Source organism: Larus michahellis, chromosome Z (genome assembly GCF_964199755.1).
Source record: "Larus michahellis chromosome Z, bLarMic1.1, whole genome shotgun sequence".
Lineage (NCBI taxonomy): Eukaryota > Metazoa > Chordata > Aves > Charadriiformes > Laridae > Larus > Larus michahellis.
The window spans coordinates 19447012-19471114 of NC_133930.1; the positions used below are offsets into that span (position 1 = coordinate 19447012).

Genomic DNA, 24103 nt, shown 5'->3' on the forward strand with positions numbered 1-24103 from the left:
AATTATAGGTTATCAGTCTCAATAGTATCAGAATAACATTTACTTTGACTCTGAAAATTCAGTTCCCAATGGAGACAATAGAAAATCCTGACCAAGCAAAGCATTCAGATACATGATTTGTGCAGCTAAAGTGCTGCAAGTTGGTATGTGCTGTTCTTACATTGAAATCCTTGCCTCTGATGGTCTGAACAACAAGAAACAAGGCTCGGTCAATCCAGCTCTTCTACTTGGCACTGCAGATGGTTACCAAGGGCCTAAGAAGCTGGCTTCTTCAAACACTTTAAAAATCTTTTTGAAGGTGGCTTCCAATTTTGCAGGTTGGTTTTCTTGAAAATAATAGTTGAGTTTTTAAAAATGTTAACTTTAACATCCACAACAGAGTGCCTGCCCGCAGTGGTAATCAGAGTTGGCTCACTGGTGGGAAAAAGATGGAAAATGTCATTTACAACCTTGTTATTGTTCCAAATTCTCTATGCAGTTTTGTCCGCTAGGGAAACAATGCAACACACTTTTTCCTTTCATAATTTTGTCTTATTGATGGCGCTAGTTTCTGAAAACCACGACCCAATTTAATTTTTGTTAAAATCTCACAAAAAAAAAAGAAGATTTTACAGAATAAGTAGTTTAAACTTACTTACTTAAGAAATACTATTTTCTTTACCTTTACAGATCTTATGCCTTCAAATTGTCCTGGTAGCAGTTTTTGCATCTGTTGAACTTAATGCCTTGGCTTGTGTCCGTTTGAGATACACATACTGAGCCAGTACTCACTAAGAAAACGTCAGATCCAATGCACTAAGGGGTGCAGGGGGAAGCAGGACAGCTGCCATCACCACCACTGCACACAAGGAATTAAGTCAGGCACCCAGCTCAACGTTGTCCCTTCGTCCTGCCCTGGCCGTGACAGCCGCAGCCTGACAGGCGTCAGCACCAACCCTTGGAGCAGCAAAAACCCATTCCTGAACTGGCATCTTATTCATCACTCCAGGCTGTTCAATAGAAAGCAAATATTCAGTGTATTTATTTAGACAAATCGAGTAGGTCAGCATCATTTCCAGCCCTGATCAGCACATGTGAGAAAAAGACTGTTTCAGAGAAAACAACATTAATGATTAAGGTCATTGAAACTAAGATGAATAGGACTGAAAAGATTGAGAAAGGAGCTGAATCAAGTGCAGTAAAATATATATATAAAACAATAAATGGTACAGAAAAGGCAGATCAGGAGCTAATTTTCCTTTAGTTTAACCTGTGAGGATTCACATGAATGCAAAGACTGCCCAGGTCAATGTTAGGAGTCAATTTTGGGAGGAATACAAAACTCCAGTCACTTATCTTGATTTGCAGTAGTCAGAATTGGGGATGAACTCTAAAACGAGGTTAAACCACTCCACATCTACCTCTTGTTGGGGTTTTAGTCCTTACTCTAGGATGGCCACATGGGTGCAGGGCAGCACACTGGACTGTGGATCGGGTTCCACGGCAGTCTCTGCATTTGGCAGAAGCAAACCATGTCTGCAGTGAAGGCAGATGCTGATGGCCCACTGGCCAGAGCAGCAGAATGCTGATGATTGCTAGCCTTGATGGAAAAAGAGCTATTGCATTTCTAAGGGCACTGATGGATGCCGATGCAGGGCTTTAGGAGCACCTCAGAGCCTGCTGTGGGGTCAGTGGTGACTAGGCCAGGCAAGGCTGCTTCCACCACTGCCAAGTGAGCTGGCAGGGAAACCCAGAAGCCTTGATGGAGAGTTGTGTGAAGTCAAGGTCTTCAGCTGCACCATCCTGGGCAGCTGCCAGCCCTCTCTCAGGGGAAGGTTGATGCTTCCTGCTTTAGCACTGATGTTGATATTCAGAATTGCTCTCCATACACTTGCTGCTGCAAATTTAGTGCTTGAGTTGGGAGATGGTGGCACAGGTGATGCATGATGCAACATGAACGTGTTCTACTGGGCTGGCTGTCGAGGAGCTGGTTTTGTGGTGAACTATGTGGTTCTTTGGGCACTAGTGGTGTAAGATAATTAAAACAGAGTTCCAGAGTTAAGCAATGAAGGAATTTGGGGCTAACATGCTAGGCTGGGGTGAACTGATATATTAAAAAGTGTTAAGTACACAAGCCAACCAACAGTAACAGAAAAGCGCTGTGATAATATGTGCAATAACATTGGGAAAGTGAAGGTCAGAAGAAAAAAGTGAACAGCAGCAAACCCCAGGTGTCAAGCACTAACAACAGTAATGAAAGCAAGCAGTGGTCTGAATCGCAGGTAATTCCACCTATGCCCAGATGAAGGCAAATTATTTGTCACAAAGACCTTTGAGAAGCAACATACACTTTGAACTACACCAGAGAAATGAGCAAGAACTGTGTATCTGGCAGTACGCTGATGGGAAAGCACGAAGGACTGCAGACCAAACAGGCACACCTCCTCCAGAGAACTTTTTCTAATTGTTTGTGAACAGGTAAAGATCTTGAGAGAAATTTGTATCCAGGGATCCAAAGAGAGCTCAAAGGTGATTTATGGGATGGGATCCATGGGATTAGACCACACAGGACCAGGTGCCACAGGAGTTATGAGGGGAAACGACCAGGGTGGGGAAAAAAGCACCAGGATGGGATTGAGGCTGTTCCACAGAAATCCAACATCGGCAGCATGACTGTAATTTTCCATAGGGGTAAAATGCATATTATGCGCGACCAAAATGCACTTTTCCCTACCTCTAACCTTACTTTTCTTTGTAAGGAAGAAGGAGCTGTAGGAGAACCCGGAGGTGCACCCTCACTCTCGCCCCCACCCCGCAGCACCTGGGCGATGCCGGGGGGAGGACCCGGCACCGCGAAGGCGCGGAAGCTCCGCGGCCGGACCCGGGGAAGCTCCGAAACACCTTTTGGGGTGTGGGGGAGGAAACCGCTAGGTCTTTGAGTGGCGGGAACCCGGCAGATCCCTAAGACACCAGCCAGCCCTCCGCACGGGGCAGCCCACCAGCCCCGGCCCGGCGGAGCCCCGCGGCCGCTCGGTCGCCAGGGGGCGGGCGGGGAGGGGAGGAAGGGGAGGGGCGGGCACGGCCGGGCCCATCGATGGGGGCGGCCGCTCTGTGCTCGGCTCCTCCGCCCTGCCTCTCGGCTCTGGATTAGCGAAACTGGCGACGTGGGACGGCCGCCGGCCCGGCCCCCGCGCCCCGCCTCGCCCGACGGGGTGAAGCCGGGACTCGGAGCCGGCCCGAGCCGCAGCACAGCGCAGTGGAGCCCCGGGGAGCCGGCCGCCGCCGCAGCGGGCCCGCCGGCGGGGCGCGGAGGCAGAGGGGCGGGTGAGGGGCGGCGGCCCCGCGGCGGCGGGGAGCCCCCGGCGGTGGGGGTGGGAGGCGGCGGTGGCCATGGCGCTGCGGGCCCGGGCGCTGTACGACTTCAGGTCGGAGAACCCGGGGGAGATCTCGCTGCGGGAGCACGAGGTGCTGAGCCTCTGCAGCGAGCAGGACATCGAGGGCTGGCTGGAGGGCGTCAACAGCCGCGGCGACCGCGGCCTCTTCCCGGCCTCCTACGTGCAGGTGATCCGCGCCCCCGCCGCCGAGCCGCCGCCGCCCGCCCGCTACGCCAACCTCCCCGCCGGCGGCTTCGAGCCGCTGCCGCCCCCCGCCGCCTTCAAGCCGGCGGCTCAGCAGCCCCCGCCGGCGGCGGCGCCCGAGCCCTTCCCGCTGCCCCCCGCCGCCGGCTTCCCCTTCCCGCCGGCGCCCTACGGCGGCTCCTACCAGCCCAGCCAGGGCAGCGATGACGACTGGGACGACGACTGGGACGACAGCTCCACCGTGGCCGATGAGCCGGGCGCCCTGAGCAGCTCCTACCCCGACTACGAGGCGGCGGGCGGCGGGGCCTCCGGCCGCTACCGACTGTCCACCCGCTCCGAGCTCTCCCTGGGCTCCCGCAGTGGCCACCCGGCCGGACACCCACACCCGCCTGGCACCGGCGGTGGCGGCGGAGCCAAGAGCTCGGCCACAGTGAGCCGCAACCTCAACCGCTTCTCCACCTTCGTCAAGTCTGGCGGGGAGGCCTTTGTGCTGGGCGAGGCATCAGGCTTCGTGAAGGATGGGGACAAGCTGTGCGTGGTGCTGGGACCCCAGGGTCCCGAGTGGCAGGAGAACCCCTACCCCTTCCAGTGCTCCATCGAGGACCCCACCAAGCAGACCAAGTTCAAGGGCATGAAGAGCTACATCGCCTACAAGCTGGTGCCCAGCCACACCGGGCAGCAGGTGCACCGCCGCTACAAGCACTTTGACTGGCTCTATGGGCGGCTGGCCGAGAAGTTCCCCGTCATCTCCGTGCCTCACTTGCCAGAGAAGCAGGCCACCGGCCGTTTTGAGGAGGACTTCATCTCCAAACGTCGCAAAGGCCTGGCCTGGTGGATGGACCACATGTGCAGCCACCCTGTGCTGGCTCAGTGCGATGCCTTCCAGCACTTCCTCACATGTCCCAGCACGGATGAGAAGGCCTGGAAACAAGGCAAGCGCAAGGCTGAGAAGGATGAGATGGTGGGTGCCAACTTTTTCCTGACCATCAGTGTCCCCACAGGCCCTGGGGCCAGCCTGGACTTGCAGGAGGTGGAAAGCCAGGTGGATGGCTTCAAAGCCTTCACAAAGAAGATGGATGAGAGCGCCCTGCAGCTTAATCACACGGCCAATGAGTTTGCCCGCAAACAAGTCACTGGTTTCAAGAAGGAATACCAGAAGGTGGGGCACTCCTTCAAGTGCCTCAGTCAGGCGTTTGAGCTGGACCAGCAGGCCTTTTCAGCTGGCCTCAACCAAGCCATAGCCTTCACTGCAGAAGCCTACGACGCCATCGGGGACCTCTTTGCGGATCAGCCCCGGCAGGACCTAGATCCTGTGATGGATTTGTTAGCGCTGTATCAGGGGCATCTGGCCAACTTTCCAGACATCATCCACGTCCAGAAAGGTAACACCCTTACGTGCTTTCTGAAACGATGAAGTTTTATGTATCAGTGGCATGCACACAGATGTAGGGACTAGGGGCTAAATTTGCTGTGCGTCTGGCTTGCTGGCCTTGGGTTTAATCTTTCTGTGTTTACTCAGGTAAACTGTTGCTAAAATACAAAAAACACATCAGTGACAGTTTTCATTCTGTGCCAAAGGTCTAGACATAGTTGGGAATTTTACTGGTCAGAGGTTGCTGTGTTTGGCAGCGTAACTCTGAAAGAAACCACATCTGCCTGTGCTGCTGGTACATTAAAGATTAATGGTCTTGTTTACAAACCCTGGAGATCAGGTGGTATGAAAACATCTATTACTCTTTGATGTACGTTAGGTACCTTAAATCTCTGATCCAGTCGATAATAAATATGAAGTAGTCTGAAGATACAGGTACTCCTCTGACTGACCGCCTGGTTTGAGGTGTGCAGGGCGGTGAGTGCCTTTTGCAGTGTCAGACAGATTAAATGTTTAAAGCTGCTGGGGCATCTCAGTTCAGCCATTCATGAAACTCTCTTGCTGCCTTTGTAAGAATAGTCGTCTGCCATGGTGTTCTTAGTTGGAGTTGTTCGTCCTTTGCCCTTATTATCATAAAAAGGTGTTGCTCACCTGTTAGGCTTTCAGCATCTTTCTAGCTGAAACAGGCTTCTCAGGTTCAGGTTGCTGTTTGGAGCCTTCTTAGCTGTCAGAGAGAAAGAAAGTCCAAAAATGAAAGAATCATTTGCTATTTAACTAGCGATGCTCATTCAGATAAATAAAAGTTTGTAGCACTATATATGTATAGATGATTTCCCTCCTGTGAAATGAATGATATTCATATATTCTTCACCATTGTGAGAAGACCAGCCCATCATTCATTCTTTTTGCTATTATATTCCTTACTTGTAATTTTCAGCTCAAAGGTCAGGGGGGTGTGAGGATTGGAGGTGTAAAAAAGACCAAGAAAACATCACATTTGCGCTGCAAAATGGATGTGTGTAACAGTTACCTCAGAAAATGCATGAGCTTTATTGAAAATTGCTTTAGAGATTAATAAGCAGTGTTCTGCATCCCAAGAGGCAGAGCTTGAATTGTCAGTCACGGGGAATCAGTCTTTTTCCCTTATGTGACATTTCCAGGGTTTTTTGCATCTGGAACAGTACCTTGAGTTTGATGATGAGAGAGTCAGAGGAGTTTTTTCAACAGATCGAAAAGGCAGGCTTCCAGGAGGTATGCATTATTGCTGGGAAAATCTGAGGAAATGGAGTTGGTCTGAAGTGCACAATTAGTTGTGATGTAAGAAAGTGAGCTTTTCATAAAAATTGCATGCATCAGATTTCAGTTCTCCTGTTGAATCTTGAAAATTGTGCGTGGAAACTTAAGCAGTCTTAATACTATTTTGAAGAGAAAAGGGAAGTGTGCAGTCTAACCTTAGAGGAGTTCTTTTGCTAGCTGCTGTGGCATTGTGTTCTGATAACAGCTTTCAAATATTTTAAATTTGGAGAGAAGGGTGGCCTTGGCAATGCCTCATGTTTGGGAGTAGAGCATTTTAAAGTGAGTTGTAAACTAATAATAGGATTATCTGTAGGCTTCTGGAAAAAAAAAATTAAGGGAAAGATTTTTTTTAGTAGGTGGAAAAAAACAGCAGAATATATATACTACTTAAATAACACATCCTCAAGCCTTAAGGCTATATAGGGTTCTTCACTGCAGTATTTTTGGAGATGAGACTTTCAAGAGAGGATTGGGAATAACAACATATGTACTTGACTCGACCCTGTTTCTTTTATAGTTCTGTTTGAATTTGCACTTACTGGTGAGGTTTACCTTGCTGAACCGGCACAAGGTCTAAATGAGCTTCCGCTAGAGCAGTGCATGAGCATGATGTAGGTAGAGTTGATTTTGTGCCAGAGCACTGTCCTGGAGCTGGCTGGAGAAACGTGCAGCTGCTCTGTGTGCAGGTGTTAATAATGCTCCAGCACCTCTGTGCCTTCAGCAAAGCACTATCCCTGGTACATACTTGCCATCAGAAAATGGCATGGGCTTGAGAGGCTGGTCGCTTGAGCATCCATGTTCATGACAGGAACATGGTTAGAACCGGGTTACGCATTTGTTGTTCTTGTTCCTGTTACAAAACGAGCAAACTGGAGGACAACTGAGAGGCAGATGTTTTTTTACACCCAGTATAATGCTGTTTTATTACTCTTAAGAGTTACTTGAAACAAGGTATAACTTCACAATTCCAAATTGTAAACTTCAGATTAAAATATTAACTGTTTGGTGTTCTTAGAACATAAGAGCTTTCTTTTAAATTTACTATCTGGGATAGTTGCCAATTTTGAGAATTATTATTGTCTGTATAGACTAAACAGATATCTGTTGGTGATAATAGATCATCTGAAAAATAGAGCTGATGTGTCTCTGTTTAAGTGTTTTATTTTCTAGTGTACAACTTCTTTGTGCAGTAAAATGACCCCCAGGTGCCCTTAGAAGGGGTAGAAACAGCAGCGTGATTGATGGCTGTGCTGTTAAAAAGTTGAACTCTGAAGTTAGAAGTGCTTATCCTTTGTTTTCTACATCATGCAAATATATTGTCCACTTGGGATAAAACCCAAGACCTTTCCTAGATTCCATTTCTGTATTCCCCTAGACCTGGGAAGGACTGAAAAATAAAGGCAGCTGTGCCTAAAACATGCCCATGTTTGGGGGTAGGGTGTTCAACTGCATTGTCCTGTTATGGGTTTGCTCTACTGCAGGTAGTTTGAACAGCTGCTGAATGTGATCTGGAAGTGTGTTTTGTGGTGTGGACTGAGAAGTCTGCGTGTCTGGGGTTTTTTAATCTTTTCTGCAACTTCTGCAAAAAGAAGGACAGAGAATCTGTAAGTCAGAGACCAAAATTTCCTGTCTCTTTGGGTTTTGTCTTTTTGCTTAGAATTATGAACCAAAGCCATGTAATCCCCACTGTTGCTTTGTCTGCATATCAGCAGGAAAATGTGTTAACTGTTGTGCTTTTAATTGCTCTGAGGTCAGGGTCTTTCTGCCTCCTGTGTTGAGGACATCATACGTGACCTGAAGTGTGCAGAAAGGGATTGGCATTTTGGTCACTTGTGTAAAATGTGTGAACAAATGGACTGGGGGAATATTTTCAAACTGTTTATTTTCTTAGTAATATTGTAAGTATTTTATGACATAGCAATAGCTTCAGTAGGAGATTTAAAAAAATTCCTTTCCCTCTGCCTCCTTCATCTTGAGCACCCAGTGTTTAAGGAATTTTCTGTAAGGGAAGGAAGAGTCAAAGTTCTTGCTCCAGAAGAGACAGAGGAAGGATTTGAACTTTTCTGTCCGACATGCCAGTTGAGGATCAACTTGTCAGTGCTTTGTGAGAGACCTTACCTGGTTTCATGTGTGCTCCAGTCCAGATCCGAAGATTCGTTGGATTGAGCCCTACAGTAAAGAACACGCCGAGTTGGAAACCTCATGTTTCCATCTGGAAATGCTTGGTTTCAGAGTCCCGCTGAGACTGGCACAGAGCATATCAGCCCCAAGGCATACATCCCACACAAACTACTTGTTTCATAGGTTTTATTTGGAAAACTATGCAGGGGAAAACTGGCACCTGTAGGGGTAGATGATGGCAGAGTGGTGTTTCAACCATCTAAGCACCCAAATACTTGTATGAATCTAGTCCTCAACCTCCCATGGATAAATGCTTCTAAAGTGCTTCCATGGAAGTATTCCTGTGCATACCTGTGCTTTTTGGAGTGGATGATCCAAATAAGTTAGACAGATAAACTTGTACTCACTTTTCTTTAGCCTCCGGCAAAACATTTGTAGAAGAGGAATATTAAGTTCAGTAGGCTCAAAAACTAAGCTGCACTTTTGTAATTTTCTTTTGCAGAACTGGTGTATCTTTCAAGAAATACCAGGTTAATTTTCTTTAATTTTGAGAAGAAAGGCGGTCTCCTGACTTCATTTGTAATGGATAATGCCTTCTTTTCTGTGTTTTTAGGGTCTGCTTGTGGAAATTCCCTCAGCATTCTTGGCAAAATAATTCCTAAGTATTAATTTCTAGAGCTTTACTCAACTGATGAGATCTTTTGACTTTAATAATCTTCAACATAAATGCTTACTGCAGGCCCATGCAAGTTCATATTCAGAAAATTTATGCACATGTGAGAATTTGAGATAGAGTGTGCTAGTACTCTAGCTCATGCTTGTCTGGCTATCTTGTCTTCATATTTGCTTAGTGAGAGTAGAGAAGTTATGGGGTTTAGGATTTCTTTCTTTCAAGTTTTGTCAGAGGAATTACTATAATTGGCCTCTTGTGATTCCTGAAAGTGGAAGAAATACTAACTTGCTGTTTTATCTCTGCTTTCCAGGTTCCTCCTTTCTCTTAACATTATGATGTTAACACTAGCCAAACCTTTGGTTATCATTTTTGCAAAACAGGTTTGAGAAGGTGGTCTAAATGTTTTCAAAGATGTAGGCAGCAATTTGTTTCCTCTGCATGCCAAGATTTAAGAGAATTAGTTAAAAAAAAAAATATAAACCAGAATGACCTTTTTGCTTCTTGATCACTGTTTGTGAAAAGTAAAGTAAGGCAAATGGTCTAATTTACCTGAAGCAAACTTAATTCTAGACATTGGCTTTAAAGAATGTGCTGGGTGTGTTTTTAGAATATCTTACAAAATTATGGGCAAAGAAACATTCCATCTGGAAATGCATCAAAATTTCAAGCATCAGAATAACCCAAACAGTACTGAAACCTGGAACTCTCTAACATTTTCAGCAGTGTTTTTTTTTGCAGGGGGAAGGAGGGGTATGTGTGTTCACGAATAAATCAGATTGGTCAAAATTCACACCTAAAATTTTATATCACAGTGTAAAAGCAGTGCTTTTCTCTCTTGCTTACTTTCTGACCTCTTAAATTTGTTGTGCTGAGATGGTTTTCCCATCCCTGTTTTTCCTTTACCTTACCCCCATGCTCCTGGCATCCTTCAGATACATACACATTGCATGGGGTTCAACTCAGGTAGCTACTGGCTAACAGCTAGGCATGTAATCCTAGCCAGATGACCTTCCAACAGTAAAAAGAGATGGGTACCTATGTTTCATCTGTTTAAGCACTTTGATGAGAAAGGATGTGTTGCTCCAGTATTGTTGTATTTTTTGCTCGGTCAGCCTCCCCATTGCTATTACAGCGATGATGTATCATTGCCTGCTTGCTGCTGAATCACCCAGTGTTGCCTCCCAGTATTTGAAGGTAACCTGAAGGAAACAGAGACTTTCAGATGGCTAAAACGTGAAAGAATCTTCACATTTAGAACCTGTATAGCTTCCTTGTTGTGTGTAAAATGAGAGGACAACAATAAACAAGACTAAAATTGAGCAATAGCCTTACTTGAAGAAGATGAAACAGAAAGAGAAAAAAACCCAGACTTCTCTGCACTGTCTGTCTAAAAGATGTGTGGGTCTTTTTTAAAGTATGATTATTTTTTTTTGTTTTCCACTCCCGCCTAATCTCTTCTTACCTTAGCTTTCTAAGGGAGCAAAATTCATTCAGTCTTGATGTCTTTGTCTTTCCTATTACCTTTTGAAACCTGCTAGCCTGACAGCATACACATTTGTTGAAGAAGCTTTTGAAGAATCTAGATAGCAAGATGGTTCTCGTGCAGCTGCGGAAGCTCCAGGTCTTGCTAAAAGGACTGCCATGCAAACAGGGAAGACAAGAACTGGTAGACAGAAAATGGAAAGTAGCTCCCAGAGCTCTTCCAAGAATTTGTGAGCACATTATCAAAAACAAACAAGCTGGACGATTTTTTTTATTTTGCAAGTCACCTTTGAAACAAGGACACGTTTCAGCCTTTCCAGCATCTTTCCATGACTTCATTGTTAGACTTTGTTTGAACAGTGAAAATGCCAAGCTAATGCGTGCAGGCTGTATAAACTCATCCAGCTGGTACATTACTTATTTTAAATTGCCTGGTTCAAATAGACAGAATTTGGAAATTCTAATTAAAAAAATGAAATCACATTTGGCTGAGCCCCCAAAACACGTCTTATCAGCAGACTAGAGCAAACAAATAGCAAATGCTTTCTGCACAAACTTGTTTATACCTTTCATGAAGGCCATGAGGATTTAAATAAAATTAAAAAAAAAAAAAACCTACTCAAAAGTGTGTTTTAAATTTTGGAGTGGGATCTCATGAAATCAGTGACAGAATATATACATTCAAACAATCTGTACAGTTCTTGTCTGTAACTTCAGGTTATTATTGTAGCAGAGCAGAAAGAATCGTGGTGGTTTCAGCCTTTTATTGTAGGTAGGTACACATCACGGATGGACAACTTCTACAATCGTAATGAACTGAACCACCCTTTTTATGCCTACATGCAGTTCTTTCAATAACAATGTGAAAAGCAGATTGATGCTATGATTGGGAGTTTACATTGCCATTTTGTCCCATGGTAAAAGGCAACTTGCTGTTCCAGTTTTTTCAGGTTCACAGTTCTGAATCTTTATATGCATGAATAGCTATGCTGTTTAATCGGAAGTATACTGGAGAAAGATCTGTTTTACTGAAGATCGTTATAATGACACCACATTTTCAGTCTGCTTGCAATTTTATATGCAAACTCAAACCCAAAACAGCAGATCCCTTCCTCCTAAAAAGGCAGACAGTTCTCCCTTTATAAAACTACAATATTCTCGATATATTATAATATGTATTATAGTAATATATTAAGTAGTTTATTGAAGTTACCTATTTACAATTTTAACATAATATAACAATATATAATGTTCAGCATTTCTTTTGTATACTATGAATATAACATAATATTATAATGTTCCTATGTTCTGCTTTTGTATTATATAATATATTTTAATTGGTTACATTAATGATGGTTTATCTTGCATATTTTTCCTGTGACTTTCCTAAGGAGTCCACATCTTTTTGTCCTTGCAGAGATACTGCAGCATTCAGATTTCTACCATTTAAAGAATACTGGTGAAAAAGTGGAGCAGTATGTGCATTTCATTTGGATCTTGACTCTTTTCATATGAATTTATGTAAACTGTCTATGCATGTTGTATGTGCTCATCTTAGGACAGTAGTGGAGCTAAGCATAGGACAGTGGACAAGCAACGACCATAAATTGTGCTCAGTCTTTGCTTCCTTTCAGCCTTTACAGAGAACAACATCCACCAACAAGTCGGTGGAACTTGCATTTATACTTGTTTCTCTCAGTAATGGTACATGGCTATTGATATGCAGTGTTACCTATCTTCTCCTGTCCACTCGCATCCCATGAATCTTGCAAAAACTTTGAATAAGTTACCGTTTAATATAATGATGCTTGTATCCATTTTGGCTGTGACTTATATTTGTCTTCTATAGATCCAGAGGTTACATTTCTGCTCATATGCTGTTAACCACTTGTTGGGGTTTGAAGAACCCACAACAATTTATTGTCATTTAGACAATTATTCTATCACCCAATGACCACTCTGCACCCCAGAAGGGGAATCAGGGAAAAAAACAAGAAAACCCAAGGGCTGAAATATAAAAAGATTAAATAGAATAATACTAAAAAATTAACATTAATAACCCTAAAGAACCAATATTGATCCCGACACCAATATAAAATGCACAAGGATCATACCCAGCCCATTCTGTAAGTAGAAGCTGTGCACTCCTGCAGCGGACAGCAAATGTGGGACACTGTAAGTGCTGGGGCTTCGGGAGGAAGGGAAGGGCTCAGGGTCCAGCACCAGGGCAAGGAGTTCTCAGGATCACAGTCATCAAGGAAGAGAGAAAAAACCTCAGCAAACTTTCTAATTTATATTGAATGTGACGTTCATGGTGTGAAATAGTCCTGTTGGCCACTTGGGTCAAGTGCCCGGGTCTCGCTCCTCCTCATCCCCACACCTGGCAAGGCTAGAAAGCACCGAGACCTGGAAACCCGCATATGGTAGCTGGCTATAAAGTAAATATTTGCACAAATTCAGACACTAGAGTCTTCTAAAAATGCAGTTTTCCCTAGCATTAGGAGAGACGTTACTGAAAAGCAAAATCACTGAAAGAGAAATTAATCCTGTGTTGCTCAAACTAAGGCACCAGTTTTACTGAAAATTAATTTATATCACGCATGCACAGCATCATTTCTGGTTTAGGTTGCTGTCTTGAAGTCATCATTATGAACCAGGGCATTTACAAAAGCTGTTACGAGTCTGTAGCATTGTTCCAACAGATAAGTGCCTGTTCTTAGCATCCCAGCTGGGAAAACTAGTTTTCAGAACCTATGACAACTAAACTGTAATAGACCAACTTAAATCCTGGAAAAACAGTGATTCATCTTTTTAGGATGCCCTGTTTGATGCCCTGTTTAGGTGTAAGCTAGTAAGAAGTACTTAAAATCACTGACAGGTTTCATCTTGATACTTGTGCGAATTGCAATCACTTAAATTTTCAAGTGTATCCACCTTGAAAAACAAGACTGGCTTTCTAAAGGGCAAATGTACCATGTTTCTAGTGACCAACTTTTCACTCCTTTCTGTTCCCCCAGGGTGCAGTGTCAGCTGAAGCCATACCAAAGGAAGATTCCTTAAATGGTACATTAAGTGCCGAAAAGTACAGGCTGCCTTAGACTTGGGCAAAATCTGCATTACCTAGTGTCTGCCTGTCTGTCAGGCTGTGGTGCAAAACACTATTTGTGGTAATGGACAGCATTATACACAATTTAGCTGGATTTAAAGATCAAATTATTCCTGACAGGCCTCTTTTCAGACATCACTGTAGGTACCTATAAAGTCAGAACTACTTATGAACACAGTTTAAACATGCTTCAGTAGCTGAAATAAGGTCATTTGTTTGCTTAAAAAACTGTCTGTGTACAACACATCTAAAGATACGTTAGTTTTAAAGTCACTGCATTCAAATTTGAATGGAAAACTTTTACCTAACACTATGAGCTTTTTTTGTTTTGTTAATGGGGTTATGTGGGGCAGTAGGAGCAAGAAACTGATAATTCTGTAACACTTCTTTCACTTGTTTTGCCATCTTGCTCTCACCTCGTATTATCAACTGTTTCAATGGCGAGCTATGGCTTGTTGCTGACATGGCAGTGTAGTGTAGCATGGCCCAGCAGAACGTTCGTGCTGAAGGGGCTGCACGCCAAAGCTTGTAGATCCCTCTGGGGGACTCTGGAACTGAAATGCACATTGCCAATGCTATAAATATTTTTCAGTAGCATGAGCATTTTGGAGCCCCTGAACACGCACAGGTATGTTACAGTCCTTGTAGATTTGTATAAATAAATTGGCCATGTATGCTCTTCCTATGTGCGTGTACACCAGCTGGCAGATTTATGCACAATGAGTCTAATCAGGTCTTAAATATCGCATTATTTAAAATAAAAAACAAAACAAAACAAAAAACATTAGTTAGACATGTATAGTATTCATTAACTGTGGTAGATCTTTAAAATTGAGTGACATTTGACGCTGTGCATTCTAACACCATTGTTAATGGGTTATATATTAATTAAAGTTTCTGATATATATTAATCAAGTTTCTGAAATCTCTAGCCAAGACTGTTTTAGTTGTGCATGATCTCTGAATTGTATAAATTAGAAGGTGATTTCATTTTGAACTGAAGAATGGATCTCTGGGTGATAGCTTTCAATGAGCTTTGCAACAGGGTAGCTGGAAGCACAAATAATTCTGTCTGACATTAATAATTCTGCAGTCAGTCAATGTTAACCTAGATGTTAGCAGAGCACTGTAGTATATAAGCCTAGATTTATAGGATAGCATTATTTTATTCTGTGCTTTTTTGAGCAATGGGCAACAAAATAATAAAAAATAAACCTCACCTTTTTTTTAACTATTGTTTGTCTGCAGATTCTGAAAGCATTATAGCCATTTTCATGTATCTGTACAAAAAACCTTGTAACACTAAAGTAGTTGTAATTTGATATATTATATTTTTGTACTTCTAACTTTCATTATGGGAAATAGAATGTTGTTATAGGATTTTTGCACCCTTAAGGAGAAGATTATCTTCGAATTGGAAAGGCTGGTTTTGAAAACTCTATTGTGTTGCTTCTTTCAGAAAGAACAAGTGACTTCATCATTTTGCCTTTGATGTTGGAGATCACTTGCCTTTTTCTGTTTAAAACTGTAAAACCAGATTTTTAAAGTAGCAAGTCATTCCTACATGAATTACTGTAATGGTACTTTTTCCCTGTGACATTTCTTTTATACAGTCCAGTGTCTACTGGAGGAGTCTTCTGGTTTTAATTTCAGCTTTCCATTCTAAAGCTGGGCCAGAAAATGTAAAGAATTTGCAGAATCTTAGTGTAGGCTTCTTTTGCTAATCTGTGCTCAGAGCATTCTTAAACAAATAATCTATCAATGTAGTAAAATCTCTGTTCTGCTACACACAATTTCATCATTTCACTTTGAACTGAGAGAGGGAAGTTTGGGGCCTTTTTTTGGAGTAGGATTTCAGGTTATGTGTAATCTGGTGCAGTGCTTTTGCGACTTCCCTTGTGTTGGGGCTAATGGTCCTGTAGCCCCGGGTTGGGCTGGATCACATAGCTAAGCCATTGATACAACTAAGCCACAGTCTCCCAGCCCTCCAGGCCAAATCCAGTTTTTTATTGGATTAGTCATTTGAGTCATCCCGTAACAACATCTCTGCCAGATCTGGTGTAAATGGGGTGGCCATGTCTTGTTCTGGCAGCCGTCTGCTGGATTAGGGATAATGTTGTTTCCTCCACAGTTGTTTCTTTCAAAAGGAGGGTAAATCAAAACTATGCTACATGCCTGTGGGCTACCCAGGTTTTGCCTGTTCAAATCTTTAAGCAAAGAGCTGTAGTTCAATAATCTCATCATTAGGTAAGGAAAAAGAAACTTTATTTCTAGTTGCATTTTCTGTTTTTGCATCCTTCGATGAAAGCAACACAATGAACATATTGTGTTCTTCCTTCCTTTCAGAGGTAGTGTCTCATATTAGAACAGTGTCTTCTAATAAAAGTAAAGCAAAGGGAGTTGTTAGACTAGTTCGGAGCTCTGCCTTCAACAGGCTGCTTTGAAGGACACATCACGCCTACTGTTAGATCATTTAATATGATGGGCAGCTGAATGTTGTGGAAATGTAAGTTGTTTTACTTTTTAGTAAGTAATTCACCAAATTTTATTTCATAGCTTACTGGTAGCAGAAAGAAGAAAAAATGTTTCTTGCACAGGTCATTTTATTTTCACAGGATTTCTGAGGTACAACCGCTGAGAGATTTTCTTTGCCAAACTTGCAATTTTCTTTGAAGATCTCAGTGTTTTCTGACCCTAGCTGTCCCTCCCCATGAGGAAGCCACGTCTCAGAGGAGCCTTTGGACTTTGACACAAGGTCTTGCTGTCGCACCGAAGCCTGTTGGCCACTTCTCAAAGGCAGTGGTCAAGAATCTGGCACTCTTTGGTTTTGCCACAGTTACCACTGATGTTAAGGCCAGAACGATCACTCTCCTCAGGGTTTGTTCCGTTATGCCGTTTTTACAGCTGTCATTCTTTTCAGCATCATTTACGAATAGCGTCTACAAATAGAATAAGTACAGGTTTGTGGCTGAGGAGTTGGTGGCCAGGTGCCCTATTTCCATCCCTGGGAGCGGCTACTGCTGCTCACCTGCAGCACGACCAGCAGCCCCAGCGGTGTGCTGGCCCGCGCTCGCCTCCCTCCCAGCACTGCCGGCGTGGCCGGGGAAAGGTGAAGAGCCATCATGTGAGGAGCAGCACGTGCTGTTGGGCTGGCACCCAGCTCACTGCTTCACGCTCCCTCCCCCAGCTCCATTAAAAATGTGTTTCAGAAAAAAACATTCTTTGTAAGTTATCAAGAACCACAGGACTACCTTCTTTGTCTCCTGTGTCTGCTTTCATTCCCGTTGCAGTTCTTTTGCAGTAATTCTTTCATGCAGGGTGAAAAGTAGAGTAACAAGAACATGGGTATTTGCTGCAAAAAAGAGTGCTGTATTAATCATAACTGACATATATATAAACTGTTATTTCACTACTAGTGAAAGAAATCTATTTGCTCTGTTTTAGCATAATTCATTACTGAAGGGAAAGAAATATTTTAATAACTGCAGTGGTAAAGCCACTACACTTGCAGCATCTAAAAAATTAACTTATTGACTCCTACAAGCTGGGTGAGTTTTTACGTTCAGTATGTTGGAGCGAGATACTGAAGACGTTGATATATTGGTGACAATGGATGATACACGTTCCTGAGAGTGACTGTGAATTGCAGACCTCCCTGATTTCAGCAGGTACTTACCACTGCTTCTAGTGCTGTATTCTAGCAAGGTTGAGCTGACGCTTCTTTGTGTTTCTTCCCATATGCAGTTAACTGTATGCAGTTAAATCATTGCTGCTACAGCAATTATTTTTCAGAAATAGTCATACCGTTACGAAACAGCGTCAGGAATTACTGCTTGTGTTTTTTAAAAATTGTGCAAGCCCATCCATGAAACAGATGTCCGCTGCATTAAGCACTGTGCAAATACAGAGCAAAAAAGGCTCCTGCCCCAAAGAATTCCCTTTCTCTTAGATTGTCTTGGTTTGGATTAGTGGCTTCAGGCACAGCTGACATTTCACTCGTGACTGCTGTATACAGTACTCAAAAGCTGAAGTTCAGGTGCTTTGAGAAGAGGAGGAAATAGAGGAGTGGGAAGATGGTACACCCTTTTCAGGTACTGCTCTTTGGCTTCTGATCACCCATGCTAGTGGGCGCAGGGCAGACCTGGCTTCAGGTGAGACTTCACTCAAAGGAGTTGTGTGAAGACCAGTCTTTATTGCAGTCTGCGTGAACAGACCCCCAGAACTTTTGCCTTGTGGTCACATTGTAGGCTGCAACTTGGACTTGTGTCATGTATACTAAGTGTGAAGAACAATTGTAGGGCTGGCTGCTGGTAGACTGATCATACCATGCCATTGAAGAGCTTGGAGACACATGCATCAGCATGGCTGTATGTGTATATATGCAGACTTAAGGTGTGGAGGGAGAGTGAGTACAATTTCAAGTACAGATTCAAACCCACTCTTAGTTGACTCTTCACACATTCTCAAAGCATTTGTTAGTGTAATAAAACTGCAGGTGATGTGAAAATATATTGTTTGACCCAAACCTGAGTGCTGTCAGGTTCAGGAATTCTTTTTTTAATTTAATTTTCCTGAATATGTATATGTATATGTCTCTTTCAGTATATGACTCTTCCTGGCTCATTGCAACCTCATGTTTGCATGGGCAGCTTACTGGCTCTGTACACTTCTTTTTTTCCTGGTAACTCCTCAGTACCTATTTGAGTTGCTGTTTGTATTGTGTGCTTTACATCTTGGAAGTATTTATTTCTAGCGGGAATTTTATGTTGTCCCTGTCTTCTTGGTTGCTAGCACATTACTATAAATGTCCCTTGTTAAATATGTTTATATTGTGTTGTCTAATCTCATACTTCAAAACAAGTACTGACACCTCCAAGTTTCTCTTAAGCTCTTAGCAGCATTCAGTGAGGACCACTATCTGTTTAATGTCAGCATTCACCTCTGCTTTTCCCTACTTTTAAGAACAGAAATAGATGCAGCACAGCTTTTTACAGCATTTTTGATCCAGACCCTCTTCACTGTTTGAAAGCTAGTTCTGATCACTGGAACATGATCTCCTGACAGAAGGTCTTTTCATCGGACCAGAAGCTTTAAAGACATGGGCAAGACTTTACAGAACCTGTAGAGCTGGAGCTAAAAAAAGCCCAAGCATTTATTTTTATGTATTGCATCCCTCTGGGAGCAGTGCATTGGCGGATATTTATCCCAGACATGTATTCACCAGGAGGTTTCCCTGAGCTAATGTGCATTAGGATGTGGCTCCTTCTGTTTCTTTTCCCTAAAATGTGTGTTAGCCTTTTCTAGGGCTGCCATAATTCTGCTTTTGGTTTTTAAATGTGTCTTGCTTTTTTTGGATTGTTCAAATTCAGAAACCAGGAGATGTACTTTGACTGGAGAAGGCATGCTCAGCCTCAGCAGCCTGGGCGGGTGGCAGCAAGAGCTGGGAGATGCTGGATTAGGTGCTGAGGGCAATGTATAGACTGGTGAGGATGGAGGTGGGGGGAGTTCATGGTGAACAGCCTGGGGTGAGATGGGTTAGGAGTTGCATAGGGAGGCACTAGGGTTTACCATGGGACCTGTCCCCTACATTTCTGAGCAAGACCCCTGTTTTCACACAGGGTTGCGCAGAAGGGTCTGCTCTCTGCTCCCGAATTCCCTCACCCTGTCCTCCTCCCCGCTTTCACCATCAGAAACCTGCGTGGATCATTGGACCCTCAACACGAATGAATCTCTGCTCGTGCTCAGAGTTTTGCTCATGTAGATTAGAATACAAGGGCTGTAGGCTATGGAGAAGTGTCTGGAGAAAATTTGGGATGAGATGTGATACGTTGTTGTTAGTAAAGCTGCCTGCAAAGCCATGCAAACTACCAACACTTTTTTCTAAGAGTTACTAAACTAAGTCTCGCAAACTTCAGTAGATGCTGAACAAATTAAAAGTGGCATTTTAGAACAAATAAAATAAAATAAAGAACATGGGCTTTTTTTTCTGTGTGTTTGGGGAAAGTTCTTTGGTTGTCCTAAAATAAGTTAAAATATTGTCTCTATTAAGTTATTTTAAGATTAATTGTTTTACTAATAATCCAACACGTCATTTAAAGGCACTCAAAAAACCAAGCAAGCTTGTACTTAAGCATATGTATAAGCTTTTGTCATATATTGCTGATGTATCGCAGTCTGTCTAGGTTTTAAAGGAAATTCCGCTATAGGACCGGCATGAATCCATATGCATTAAGAGAGCAGTGTTAAAGGTTGTAAGTTTTCCCTTTGGATTCCTTTCCTTAATTATAAATCTTCCTTTCTTTTTTAATGGCAAAAATGCATAATGTGTAATGTGTCTAATCTGGAGGGATGTAGTGTTTGCTAATGTATGGTTTTTATTGATGTAAAATAATTTGAAGATTATATGTGTTCCAGAACTTAGTTATGCTTTCAGCTGCTGATGCCATAAATTTCAGTATTTTTCAATATTTTTCCTCCAGTTTGGTCATTCTAGAAATAACATCTAATGCTGTTTCCCACATCACAACTGAAGAGCTGTCATGTTTATTTAACCAGCTCCATCTGGCTTCCAGTAAGTCCCAAATTTCAGTTTTTCACAGCCGTGCATGGAATCCTGCCATGCCCACAAAATGCAGAGAAGATTTCTGCTACGCCTGGTTCTGTTTGTTGAAAAAAGCATCCTTTTTGCAGAAGAGGGTATTACATATGTTTTAGATTGTGTCCTAGCTTGCAGATTCCTCATTCCTCAGAGGAGAAAATGCAGATCTCCTGGCATGGTCCCACTGCTGGCACCACTGCATGTGGAAAAGATTTTTCGGTGGTGTTTTTTTGGGCCAGGCTGGAGATGATGAAGTCAATGAGCTGTAGCAGCCGGTGCCAAGCTTTTAGACATCATGCTGGCAGGCTGTGGGGACCGGGATGGTGTGGAACCCGTCCCTGCCACCACCTTGCAGCCCCAAGGAAAGCCACTGCCCTTGGCCCCTGGGCAGCTCTTCAGCACACTAGCTTCAGAGCGTCCCCTCTGCCACTCGAATACCAACATCCTCGACCCTGCAGCCTGCGGTCTATGCTTACCATGTTAAGAACCTCTCTGCCACAGTTTAAAAAGGAAAAGGAAAATCTTTGTATGGTTGTTCTGCAAGTATGTCACACTGGAGGGGAATTTCTTTTCTCTTTCAGCCTGGAGAAGAGCAGGCTCCAGGGAGACTTTATAGCAGCCTTCCAGTACTTAAAGATGGGGAGGGACTCTTTATGAGGGAGTGTAGTGACATGACAAGGGGTAACAGTTTTAAACTGAAAGAGAGGAAATTTAGATTAGACATTAGGAAGAAATTCTTTACTGCGGGGGTGGTGAGGCACTGGAACAGGTTGCCCAGAGAAGTTGTGGATGCCCCATCCCTGGAGGTGTTCAAGGCCAGGCTGGATGGGGCTTTGAGCAGCCTGGTCTAGTGGGAGGTGTCCCTGCCCAGGGCAGGGGGGTTGGAACTAGAAGATCTTTAAGATCCGTTCCAACCCAAACCATTCTGTGATTCTATACTGGTGACTGAGAGCTCATACCAGGGCTGCAGAGAGGAGATGCACAGCCTAGATGCAAATTAAGCAGAAAAATATGATTTTAAGAGTAGAGAAGTACAGATAACAGAGAAAGTATTTTCAGAGTGTTTGCAATTAAAACCACCCCCCACAACATTTAACAAGTTCTTAGAAGTTGAATGGAAAAGTCACACATGCTTCTCTGATTCTAACAATTCCAGATTTTATTTATAATGCAACACAGAACCCCCATTTAATTTAAAAAACACAACACACTTTTTTTTCCCCAAGACTGACAAATCATCTGGTATTTTAACTTGCTTCTGGTAAGAGCGTACCTTGACCTTCCGTTCTCCCGACTGCCTGGTGCGGGAGGTGTTGGAGGTGGGGAGGGGATGAGCCACAGCGGGCAGGGGATGAGCCGCATCAGGCAGGGGAACAGGAGAAGCGCATGAAGGAAACGGGGTGAGGAACAGCTGTGCTCCCTCCGTGTCCTCCTAACCCACTGTGCGTGCGGCAAAGCCAGATGCAGCTGCACACAAGGTCGTGCTCCAGATCTGAATTGCAGAGATGTGTCAGGGCGCTGGAGGAGGCACGTTCAAAATGGCTTGTTAAACAAGGCACAGGAAGGAAAGCACGGAAGATATTATTACCGATGATGAACTGCGTTTTCAGTGTTTAACCGTGTTTACTACATGAGTGGATTCAGGCTGATGAGAAGACAAACCTGCTTCCCCAGCAGACAGAGTGGAGCTTGTCCCCCTGCAATATATAGGCAGAGAGGTTTCTCTGTTAGCTTGCTGGCTCATGTCACTGCAGGGAGCACAGAAAAGCACTTCTGCAGGGCAATGTAAAGGGAGTCCTGTCAGTGAACTGTAGTCACATGTATGGTAAGAAGTGTCATCTGAAAGGAGAATGAGTTAAGACATTACAAATAGTCAAAGGAACAAGTAACTTACGCTTGATCATAATGTGAAAAATGTCCTGTCATTCTCTTCTGAGAAGATAAAAGCTGTATTGGTCTGATCGGTTTGAGTTACGTGAATGAAATATGTACGTAATGTTTATGGCAAAGAAGTAACTCTATGGGAAATCAAGTCCAAGAAAAAGAATGTCTTAAACATACCTTGGTACTCTGTCATTATAGGAGTCTGCTTTGGGTAGGTCTGTTTTGGGTGGTAACTTTGGTTTTGTAGGATGTGTGTGCTTTAATTAGCTGTTTGGAGAAGGAGGACGGTCAGTTCTTTTGTTCTGTTTTATTTCTAGCTCTTACAAGACTGTGTTAGGTCTACCTGGACATCTGCAACTTTGAAATAAACTTTTAGATTCTCTAGTAGTCAAAAATTAATACTGGGGTGTCCGTAGTGTAAAGGAAGAGTGGTATATTGGCAAGATGTTGTGTATTCAGATCTCCTTTTGATGTTTCACAAAGATTTGGAAAAGTGATGTTTCACAAAGTCCAATTTCTTAATGAGGTTATTTTTCTGGTGTTTATGTAGGCTTAAATTGATCTGACTAGTTTTCTAGTGCTTTCAGGTTTTCCCACTACTGGTGTATTAATCAGTGAAGGACACCATATGGTTTTTAAGATGTGAAATAGGTATGTTTTATGAACTTTTGCAAGCTAGAGCCTTAAAAAAGCACGCTTTTTTAAACAAGGTTCACTGTTCTGTGATTTTTTTTAATATGAAAAAGCTTTTATTCCTTTTCATTCGTGTATATATATATATGTATGCGCACACATAGAAATACATTTAGAATAAGCCTTATGCAAATCCTTGTTGTTATTAAATCGCTTGTTAAAGTACAGTGGTTGAGTCTACATTGTCCTCACAGTTCAACTGTTTTGTTTTGTTCTTTACACAGGAGCCCTTACCAAAGTTAAGGAGAGTAAGCGGCATGTGGAAGAGGGGAAGATGGAGCTCCAAAAAGCTGAGGGCATTCAAGAACGCTGTAACATTATTTCTTTTGCCACCCTAGCAGAAATTAATCATTTCCACAAAATCCGTGTGAGGGACTTCAAATCACAGATGCAGCATTTCTTGCAACAGCAAATACTCTTTTTTCAAAAAGTGACACAAAAGCTAGAAGAGGCTCTTCACAAGTATGACAGTGTTTAATCTCTGAACTTTGATTTGCGGACTTCCCTCAGCATGGAGGTGACCCAGGCGGCAGAGCAGACGCTGCTGCTGCTGCTGAAGAGCTGTTGCCAGTGGTAGACGGTGGTACAAGGATGGTTTTGTGTTCACCTGGAACCCTGGTTTAATCTCCGATTATGTAGAAAGGAAACAGTTATAGGGCTATGTAGTAGAAACAGTACCACGCATTGTAACTAAGTTATACTGTGTATGCCTACACTACCATTGTAATTTTTTTGAAATAATAAGTATACTATTTGCCTTATTGCTTTTTGAAATATGGTATTTTAGTGCATACTTTGTAGACCTCAAAACCCTTTGGGTCTTTAAGGAAGCTGGCTAGATAAAAGCCTGCTTCAGATGCCTTTTTACTTTCCTAGAGTTGGATTTCCTAAATTCAAATGATTCTCTGTTTACAGACTCCTACTAGAGCAGCTATGTGATTCTGTGCCTTTAGACTCTATTTTTCCTTTTCTAGTAAGTCACATTTTTATGATTGAATGAATGAAGGGTTGATGCCTATGACAGGAACTGATTGTGAAACCTCACATTGACTGGAAAAAAATCAGCTGCCATCCAGTTTGCACAGCAAGTACTGTCTTACGACAAATGTTGGCTTAAAAAGGAGAGCTTAAATCTTTTCACACTTTCACTGAAAATGGAGACTACTTGTTACATGTACTAGGACGTTAAGCACATATAGAGAAATACACCACTTAATCCCCTTTCCAAAATGAATAATACAGTAAGGGGTGTGGTTTGGTTTTTTTTTTTTTTTTATAGTATACAGCATTACTGTGAGTGGAAATTTGAAGAGCTAGCCTA

At 43.0% G+C, this 24103-nt stretch overlaps 1 protein-coding gene across 1 annotated transcript; it reads left to right on the forward strand.

The window, feature by feature from the left end:
* Positions 1 to 3264: 3264 nt before the first annotated feature.
* SNX18 (sorting nexin 18) lies at positions 3265 to 23543 on the forward strand. The gene is made up of 2 exons (XM_074570377.1): positions 3265 to 4939; positions 23007 to 23543. Exons 1-2 carry the CDS (start codon positions 3370 to 3372, stop codon positions 23258 to 23260), a joined length of 1824 nt encoding a protein of 607 aa, XP_074426478.1. The 5' UTR covers positions 3265 to 3369; the 3' UTR covers positions 23261 to 23543.
* Positions 23544 to 24103: the final 560 nt, after the last annotated feature.

Excerpts from the sequence above, each read along its gene's own strand:
- SNX18 (XM_074570377.1), top strand. The coding sequence starts at position 3,370 with ATGGCGCTGCGGGCCCGGGCGCTGTACGACTTCAGGTCGGAGAACCCG. Across the intron at positions 4,940-23,006 it reads CATCATCCACGTCCAGAAAG|GAGCCCTTACCAAAGTTAAG; the intron begins GTAACACCCTTA and ends TTCTTTACACAG.